This window comes from Stylophora pistillata, chromosome 1 (assembly GCF_964205215.1).
Source record: "Stylophora pistillata chromosome 1, jaStyPist1.2, whole genome shotgun sequence".
NCBI lineage: Eukaryota > Metazoa > Cnidaria > Anthozoa > Scleractinia > Pocilloporidae > Stylophora > Stylophora pistillata.
Window position 1 is genome coordinate 34,351,985 of NC_142519.1, and position 10,239 is coordinate 34,362,223.

Genomic DNA, 10,239 nt, shown 5'->3' on the forward strand with positions numbered 1-10,239 from the left:
TGTAAACAATTAAATGCGTAAATGCGACTGCGAGGTTTCTAGACTAAGCGGATACAGTCGCTTTTCGTTAGCGCGCGAGAGAGAGTCAATAGATTTAAAGCGATTGCAATGAATAATTTTATTCTCCAGCAGTTTTGCACGTGGTCAAGATGGCTATAGACGCCTTTTAAATAGTAATAATCATCACAAAAGACATGATTCTTGCCCCTATATGTTTGTACATGGCAGGTATAGAAGGGTATTGTTCATGGGGTTATCAAAGTTGTGGTTGCTGGGCCCTATCCTTTAAAAAAATCACAATCTAAGGTTTACGAACAATTTATCACGACTGAACCCAAGTCAGCTCAACCTATTGATTTCCTGACAAAAACCTTTTAAACAAAAGGGAATTTTCGGAGTTAGTAGGCCTCCTTTCAACGCATCGATAATATAGAAAACAGTTTATTTTGATTGGCTGACGATTTCAAAGCAAAGATTTAATCTTTGGTCTGATTGGTAGAAGGCGTCCTGTCCTATTGTCTATCATTACTTCCAGCTGCTACTGCCGTGCTATTGTCTTGTAAACAGATTTTCAGTTGAAAGAAATTTTGCTCTCGCTAAGTAAAACATGTGTGAAATTGAGGGCATTTCCATGTGCATTTCTCTTACCACTGACTGGGAAATCTTCAATTGAAATGTTTTTCAATGTTAGGTTTAGTAAATCATGTTTCTAGGCTTTCCCGCCTTATCTACTTTTGGCTATGATAAAAAAGCGAAACGGCTGCATTTTCGTATCACAATAGTCTGTTTTTATTGGTATTTTAGTGAATCAGGCAAAATGTTTTGTTACCTGGCGATATATTTTCGTGCGTAGTGAGGTCGGAAGTGATAGGGAACCGGAAGTTTCCTCGACTTACTTTTGCCCACAACCCAACAGGGTCGCTCGACGCCATTTTGGACGTTTGCAAGGATCTACTCTCGTTCTGTCAACAACTTGCCACAGTTTTCTTAAAATAGCGGAATAATACCGGACTGTATTTCGATGGCTTCTGCTTTGGTTGATGAGTGGGATGTGAGGTAGGTTAATAAGCCATATAACTCCCCTAAGAGGTATTTGCCGTCGATCCCTAATGCAAGTAATGGGGTAAGAAAGCGAAGGAAGGTTATCGTAAACTGTCTTGAACGCATAGTTGCTAAGGTCCACATGTTGCCAGTCGTACCAGTGCTGGCAAGGGTAAAATGTTCCTCTCCATGTCGTCTGATCTACTGTACTAATTACTTACACATGAGAACTTCAAGCAACACGCATGCAAACACGGAAGCGATCGAATCGTACTCGGTCTCTAAATGTTTAGTCAAGTAATTAACTTAAAATCTGAGAACCGAGTATTTTATATGTTATAAACGATGAAATTACAGCTGAAGTTGCTGTGCACATAAGGAACTGCCGTTGCTTTGGTGGTCGTCAGGCCAACGATAGGCATTTTGCAAGTGTTGTTTTGGGCGAACCTGAAGGATTTTGGATTTACGTTTGACTACCGCTGAATTATCTGATCGGTTGCCACTACCCCTATAATTCAGATATTATGGTACCCCATCAAGCCCAGAAATTTGGTTTTTATTTATTTTATTATTATTATTTATTTTATTATTTATTTGTCAAGCAAAACAGATAATGGTTCTTCTTGTATTTATTTCTCAAATACCCATTTTGAAACTCAAATTTGCTGAGGAATCGCATCATTGCATAAAATCTCGCATTCTGATTGGTTAATAAAGCGAGGTATTTAGTGTGGAATTGCAAGTTGAAAACAAGGCTAAGTGATATTAAAACATAGCTAGCAGAACCGGGCAATCAAATTCAATATACGTAAGCATGCTCAAAATCCCTATAGTGCATGCTGACAGCATCAGCAAATCGCTTCGCCAGAAATTTTTTTTTGCCGAATAATATATTTCACGACAATAATGGATACAAACAGAAACTCGGCCTACTAGTGCGAAAACAAAGACAATGTTTCGATCTTTTCCCTTGGGCTAGAGTTCTTAAATGAGGCAGAAAAAGAGATAAATAATGGAAAAGGAGACTTGGCATCAGCGCCGTCACGATTCGCTTCAACTGATATTGTTGTCCCTTTTTTGCGTCGGATTTGAAGCACAATTCCACCGGCTATGTTCTAAAACAATTGGTTCATGCTTTCAGCTATGCACTGTCGAGTTATGGAGCACGTGGGAAGTTTGGAGAGCACTCAAGAAGCTGGAGTTGCCCTTGGCTATCGCCTCGGGCAACTCTTATGCTTCTTTCGTGCTCTCCAAACTTCCCACATGCTCCATAACTCGATAGTGCACGCTAAAGCATGAACCAATTGTTAATTGCTTTGCATCTACGTAAACATAACAATTTTAAGTGATGCTGTTTCCTTTTTTTACTCATTTTTATTCAGGTATGTGATTCAAGGAAAATCCATTACTTCACTCATGAATTCTGCATTAAATTGCACTTGAAAACCGATGTCGCACTCATTGCTTCGCAATTCGTGCGATATTGGTTTTCACGTGCAATTTAATGCAGAATTCCCTTGTCAACTAATGAATTTTCTTATATAATACTTAAATCTCTCTGAGATTTAAGTATTCTATAGGAAATAGAAATATTGTGTCTAATATTCTCTTTGACACCATAAAGAAAATATTAGATACAAAATGCCTTCTGACTTTATTTAAAAAGAATACCAAGCTGCTTGAACTATCTTAAATCACATCTGTTTGCAGCCTTCAGCACTCATAGTTTTTGATAAATGAGAAAAAAAATGAAAAAAGGATGTGTAAATATTTAAACTACAATCCAAACCTATAAGTACAAAAAGGGCTTGTTGAGGATGTAAATACAGGTTTGCATACAGCCCACAACCCATGAAAACAATTATGTGAGGCTGCAAATGAAATCACTGAAGAAATGCCACATGGTACAACTCCTAAAGAACTCTAAGCTAGCTTTTAAACAAAGTCTTGAGATCATTGCAAGTCTTGTGATCATTTTTCCATTTTGGGAGTCAAAATTGGTTGACCTCTCAAAGGTTTAAGCAGTTTATTGTTTTAGTCTGAAAAATTAATTTGTAAGGCTCTACAGCAATATCAAGGCTTGTAAAATGCATCAGACAGTCATTCTGTTCAGGCTTATTGGATTTGAGATTGGGTCTAGCCAATCCAATGCCACTCACTTCGCTGGCTATTCAGCATCTCATGTCGGACACATTCTTGTGGAATAATTGTCCAGGCCAGGTTGTTCAAGCTGGGTTAAGGTAACCCAGGGCTAGTGTGAGATTTGGTTTCAGATCTGAAAGCTTGAGGAGTAAATTCAACTTCTTTCTTGTTGCATACAATTTGATGATTGGATGCTCCAAAAACAATAGGGAAAATTATCCCAAAGCGGCTTTTGAACAGAGAATTATAGAAAGCTGGGTTAGAATTTAACCCTGGGTTACTGCTAATCGGCCTTTGAACAACTGGGCCCAGTACTGTTTTTTTTTTTGTCAGAATTCAAGTCATCTTCATTAGAGATCAGAGTTAAACTAGAGCAGTGAATAATCCGCTCAGATGTTCATGCTTCATATGGGGTCTTTACTTGATCTATGGCTTCTGGCTAACCTGGTTTGAATTGGGCAGTCCTTTCGTAGTGGAATATTTTTCAGAAAACAGAGGACAGTCAGGAGAGCCCTTTAGATGATCACCCTTGTTTAGACCTGAGTAAACCCAGCTACAAGAGCATAGATATCATGTAACTGCTGGCCCATATGCAGACCTATGTGTAGTTTAGTATTTTGGTGCATTAAGTGGGATCCTATCAACATTAATGTAATGCAGAATTTTTCCAGTATGACTCTGGCAGAATATCAGTTCATTTCTTTTTTTTATCAATGTTGACTTTCAGGTCTACATTTAATGAAATATAACTCATAGTAATTTTCAAACATAATGTGCAAAGTGAATGTATATTGTTAACTTTGTACAGTATACAGTACTAAAGAAATAAACAATGTGCCAGAATGACCTTTGACTGTTAATGTTAAAAAAAGATTCTTGGGTAGAATGTCAGAAAAAGTTTGATAAACTTGAGTTGCCTCACTCCTTTGTGCTTGAGGGCATATTCATGTTTATTTGTACCAACTGCAAGTGGATAAAATTATTAGGGCTGCCAGATGGTTGTTCACTTTGATCAATGTGGCTGACATTTCTCAGTAGTGAATCTGACAGACAGGTTGACAATGTTGTGACGACTCTTGGGCAGACTGGTTGGTTACAAAACTCATATTTAATCATTTCAAATATTATAACAAGTGCAATGTTCATGCTGACACTGAAACTTAGCCCATTTTCAAGTACCTGGTCCTGAGCACTAAATATAATTTTTCTGTTTTTTGTTTTTTGGTTGAACTTTTGGTTGCTTTTGCTTCCACATTGCCAAAATTTGGTTTTGTTTTTCACTGAGGGCAGGAAGCTTTCTCTCCTTTTCTGCTGTATGAGAACTTTTATGAGTAATGTCATTTTTTCATTTCCATACACCAACAAAAAGTTGAATTTGGGGTTGGAGTGAGGAATTTCCTCAGTCATAATTTTCATTTTCACAGAATTTTCATTTTCTGTCTTCAGAAAACTGTTTTGATGTACCTTGTGTGCATATTTTGTGCTGTAGTGCATTCTTGTGATGCAAGTTGTGTTCTGTAAGGAGACATAATGAACTTGCATGGACCAATCAGGATCAGTTTTTTATGTTGGCTATTTTATAAATGCATATTATAGTAATAATAATTATAATGATTTTACTGGCAAATTCCTAAGAATTTGTGGTAAAAGTGTTCACGAAGAATTGCAGAATTGAGTTCACGAAGAATTGCAATTTTGATTGACTGTTCTGAGCATTTTTAGGACTAGAAAGGGGTAAACTCCTTTTTCTTCCTCTCAATTCTAAATGGGGGCATTTTCACCTCATTGAATAAAACCATATCTTGTTATACCCCCTACAGTTTCTTTAGTCTTCAATTGCCATGCAGTAGTCAGTTAGTAATTTATTCCTGCTTGAAGAATGCTTTTTACCATGAATAAAAAAAACAATTTGTTGTTGTGCCTTGCACTTAACCAGCCTCCTCGATTATGTTTACAGTCCATTACCAACAGCTGAAACAAAATTTCAGAAACTTAATTGTCTACTGAAACAGAAGTCACATACAAAAATTCAGGAACTCCAAGCCTTTTCATTTGGAGGTGTACATTGAGAGCTCTTTGTGTGAATGTTGAAATTTGAGAGAATAAAATTTATAATTTAGTAAGCTTTCCTGTTTTACTATTTCTATCTCTTAGACGTTGCTGGGTGTGTTTTGCAACAGAAGAAGATGAACCTTTTTCACAGTGGGTTCGGCCTTGCCGTTGCCGTGGGACAACAAAATGGGTCCACCAGATTTGCCTTCAGCGCTGGATTGATGAAAAGCAAGCAGGCAGTTCAACAGCTAAAGTGTCTTGCCCACAATGCAGTGCTGAGTATGTCATTGTGTTTCCTCCATTAGGACCTCTGCTTCAATCTGTAGAGTTCTTAGATAAACTTATCCATAAGTTCTGCCCTATAGCTGCAGCAGGAGTCGTTGTAGGGTCATTATATTGGTCTGCTGTCACTTATGGAGCAGTTACAGTTATGCAGGTCTTAGGTCATAAAGAAGGACTTGAAGTTATGGAAAAAGCTGATCCTTTGTTCTTATTTGTTGGACTTCCTACTATCCCTTTGGCACTTATCCTTGGAAAAATGGTTCGCTGGGAGGATCATGTGTTAAGGTTGTGGAGACGCCATTTCAGTAAGATGTCCTTTCTTGGCCACATTCTGCCTGGTTTAACTGCCTGTGATTATGCATCACGCACGCCAGCAGAGCCCACTCCATTATCTGACCCAGTGTCTCTCACCAGGCTCCTTTGTGGTGCTTTGATTCTGCCAACAATCTCCACACTTATTGGCAAAGTGTGTTATGGATATGTCCCTTCAAGTTTGCATCGAGCCCTACTGGTAAGGGTTAAATTACTGTGTGTGAAATTTAAATTATTTTGAACTTTTCTTTCCTTTAACATTGCATATACATGTACACTGTAAGATGCAAAACTTTTAATGAAATGGTTATTTATAACCGGCACATCTTTGCTGTTCATTCTCATAAACGACACTTTTAGTTGAGTAAACACTCAGGTAGACTAATAACACGAATCATTTTATTTCCATCAAATCATATAAATTTAAGCAAAAACAGGTGCATCATTGATTTAAGAAAGTCATGGCAGACCAGAAAAGGAGAGAATGAAGATACAAGCAGGCCTGAGGAAACAAGGGCAAAAATAACAGTCATCATGGCCACTTCACCACTTAAAAGCTGTGGCTCTTATTCTGACTCCTGTATTTAATCGAATGAATGCATCAAGATTTAGGTGCTTGGCAGAGAAATACATGATGCAATGGAATGTTATTGTGTATGAAAAACTGGTTTGTGAAGATCACTTGCTATATTGCTGTCAACACCGTGGGCAATATGAAGTGAATCCTCCTCTCTCCCCAAGTGGGCAAGATGGGCCCATCATGCCTGCTTTGACCCAGCATAAAAAAGAACACTGCATGAAGCAGACCCACAAAGTGTCACAAGATATCGTATAGAGTTGCAAAAAGCAGCAGAAGACTGTCAAAACGAGTTAAAAATTTAAACAATTCTTGTTGGTTTATTGTGCTACAAACATAGTTGACTTTTATTGCACTCACCAATATTTTCAGAGAATTCTTTTTTTGTGTAAGTCAATGACATTTGAACTTGTAAATGAAAATAATTTCACACCAATGGTATAACTACCGGTACTTACAAAAACAAATCAATGTAGTTAATTTTTTTTGGGTTAATGAACAGCATAATGAAATATACTGTAAATAGAAACAGGTTTTTACAAAAGTCTGTTCACAGGCCTTGTTTTTAGCACATCATTTTTTTTTAGTTATAGTTAAGTGCAGGAAAGTAAGATTCTCTGTACAACTCATTTTATTTCATGGAACAGTTGAAAATATTTTCACACATTTGAACATTGATTGACCTCTAGAGCTGTTGTTATACAGCACAAGCATTTTTATTAGACTAATTGTATGTTAGCAGTGATGGTGTTTTAGAGGTTTAATTTATGGTGGCTTTACCTGTGTATATAATGCGTAAACAATCACTGGCACCAATTACATGTAGGCACATATCTGGTGCATCTTTATTTGTGTTAGTTAGAAGGAGAAAGGAATATTGATTCAGAGTTTGGATATAACTGGATATAATGAATCTCCAAATCGACTTTTGTACCCTCTACCATGGGATTCTGAATTTGTTTTAAGTGAAGAATTTTCTTTACTACATCATTTTTTTTATGTATTTTGTCTTCAATTTTTAGGCCTAGAAATATTTTTCCTTAAGAAACTACAGCTGCATGTTTAGTTCAACATTGGGATGTAATTTTGTTTAATGAACATGAAACCTTCATAACATTTTTTTATTGAACCAAATTCTTGTTGAGGTGACTTTTTGTTCTTTAGACTCAAACTTTCTGTTTTTACATGTATGTCTTTTATTCCTACCATACACTATTAATCCACTGAGCTTTTGGAATGTGATACTTAACTTCCGCTTCTTATTAGCTGTGGATGCAAGAATAAGTTTTGCTCTTTGTTTTGTATGGTCCTGTGTAAGGGATTTGATCATGGTTTTGTGGTCAAGCAACTGCTTGTATGTCTCTCTTGGTTTTGCCACCTACCATATTTTCCTTTATTAGACTATGTCATCAAATAACCTTTCATATTCTCACTCATACATGTATATGACTGATACAATTACATGATTGTACACCTCATGATTCCAGTGCCTAGGCTTTAGGCTATTAGCAAAGTAAATGGCTGATCACAAAGTGCAGAACCTGATTCTAAGCCAAGATAGAAAGGCTTATCTGCCTGCTAGAGAGATCCAGAATGAATGTTAGTTTGTGCCTTTGAGGTTTTTGACTTCATACTTTATTGAACGCACTCTCTATTTGGATTTGGAGGAAAAGGCTGGATATGTTCCCAGCAATTAGTCTCCTGCATCTGAAACATAGTTCACCTTGCATTTTAGCTGGTCTTGTGCTTAAGGCTTTGTGGGCACAATTTTAATTTGTGTGTGGAAAGGTTTTTAGAAAAGTGTTACACCAAATGTGTTCATATCTCTGCTAAAGTCCTCAGTTTGTTGGAGTGTTTATCTTGCACCACCCAGCAATTCTATTTTGCATCTTTCAAGGGGGCACTCACCAACACTAGTTGTAACTAGCCTCAGGGCTTTTTTTACATAGTGAAACATGCTGAAGTGTTGCAAAATGTAGTTTTTGAAATTTTTTTCTTTTACTGGGTGTATTCTTTCTAAAGAAAAAAAATGTTTGTCTTGGTGACAGGGTTTCCACTTGCCCACTTGATTACATACTGTCAGGCCTGATTAAGTCTCCAGTTGTTTAGTCCAGGAATTAACACTGATTACCAAATAAAATTTTTCATAGCTCACAGGTAGGTTGCACAGAGGTCAGGTGGCTCCTACACTACCTCCTGGGCAACAATATTTTTATGCAGCCAAAATACTAGCATTTCCTTGAAGAGTCGCTTCAGATTACAGATTTATTTCTAAAACCTAAAAGCTCCTCATTCGGAATATACTTTTTTTTTTCAATGGAGAGCAAGTCAAAGGATTAGAAAGCAGAACACTGTCGAACATGCACTTCTCTGTTTACCTCTTTTTTTTCTTGTGCTCTCTTCTTTAGTTATGTTTCTCTTTTCTTAGGTTTGTAGTTTAAAACAATCTACAGCTGTACTACAAGTTGTTTTGACTGTCTCCTGCTGCTTTTTGCGACTCCACTGACATTTTTTTGTGGGGGATCAAAGTGGGCATTCCCAAGATTTTGCAGAACGCAAACCATCATGTTATCTGAGACAGCAACACCCAATCATTCAGTCTCATCACCTGGCGAGGACGACGCAGTGGAAACACGTCTCGTTCTGCAATTTATAGCTTCACTCCAAAATTGGTTTTAATTCCTCATTGTGTGAAATAGGATGGAACTTTCATTTGATCAGTTGTCGATCGCATGGTGAGCCAAATTTCTCGGTTTGCTGAATTCAGGGAATTTCTTGCGAAAGCTCATAGAGTTAGGGCCATTATAAGTGAAGGGGCGGAGGGGAAGGGGGTATTTTGGGTAAGAATTCTTTGCATCCTTTTGATGGCTGAAAATACGACTCAGGGAATCCAAAATGATTTTCTGTAAAGCTTGACGAAAAAGTACATTTATGTAGGATAAAAAAAAGTGGGTAGATGTCAGCTGCACAAGAAAAAGTGGGAAAAGTGGTTTTCTTATTTTATGCATATACAACTTAGGTAATGGTTATGGTGTTATTTCAGGGAGGCATAAGCTTCGTAGCAGTGAAAGGAGTTGTCAGGATCTACTACAGACAACAGCAGTATGTGAGGCAAGCTCAGAGAATTGTGAAAAACTATGGTGAGGAATAATTCTTCAACATTTGGTGTCTTTCGAGTCGCTTTCAATGGCGATGAAGTGCACAGCCACAAGCATTTGATACCTGCTGTCTCGTTGGAGACTTATAGCCTTGAATCTGTGAAGTAGATGGAAGTAGTGGTTCAGTTTGGCGTAGAGTTACAATATAAGTTCTTAAGAAGGGGTGATTGCAGATATCAAGAATCCGTCACCAAGACTAAAAAATGAAATATACGTAGCAAGGAGAAACACTTAAGCAAACTGTTTTTTTTTTAATTGTAATATAACCTTCCAGTGAATTTCTATTCTTTAAAAATTCGCTAAAAAATTGAAATTGCCGTGTTCACGCACCGGCCACCAACAAATTTTTCTGGAAAGTGTTAGAATTGATTCAAATCGCTTTTAAGGAATGTTGGCTGAACGTTATTAAACTATCTTATGCATGTCAGTTGATCATTACAGTAATAATAAACATTACTATTTCCTCGATCAAATGTGATAGGTGTATTGGCTACTATATTTTTTATTTATTATTCTGTAGAGTTGTAATCGGACACCTGCAATCAGACAATTAAGGCAGTCGGTCATTGAATGAATGAATGAAATCTTTATTTAAAACACTGTAAAAATATCAGTATGGCAATAGAAAACAAAGAAGAAATTCATCTTAATTAAAATTTTCTGTGAACTGGTTTA

The 10,239-nt window shown here is 37.1% G+C and overlaps 1 protein-coding gene across 2 annotated transcripts; it reads left to right on the top strand.

The window, feature by feature from the left end:
* The first annotated feature begins 565 nt into the window (after positions 1 to 565).
* On the top strand, positions 566 to 10,235 carry LOC111342270 (E3 ubiquitin-protein ligase MARCHF5). 2 transcript variants are annotated; one of them, XR_015998634.1, is made up of 4 exons: positions 566 to 1,056; positions 5,338 to 6,028; positions 6,258 to 9,141; positions 9,450 to 10,235. XR_015998634.1 is itself a non-coding variant. In XM_022949332.2 (3 exons), exons 1-3 carry the CDS (start codon positions 1,022 to 1,024, stop codon positions 9,555 to 9,557), a joined length of 834 nt encoding a protein of 277 aa, XP_022805067.1. In that variant the 5' UTR covers positions 579 to 1,021; the 3' UTR covers positions 9,558 to 10,235. The 2 variants fall into 2 exon arrangements, 1 of the variants encoding a protein (XP_022805067.1); XM_022949332.2 differs by lacking the exon at positions 6,258 to 9,141 and having other exon boundaries at positions 579 to 1,056.
* Positions 10,236 to 10,239: the final 4 nt, after the last annotated feature.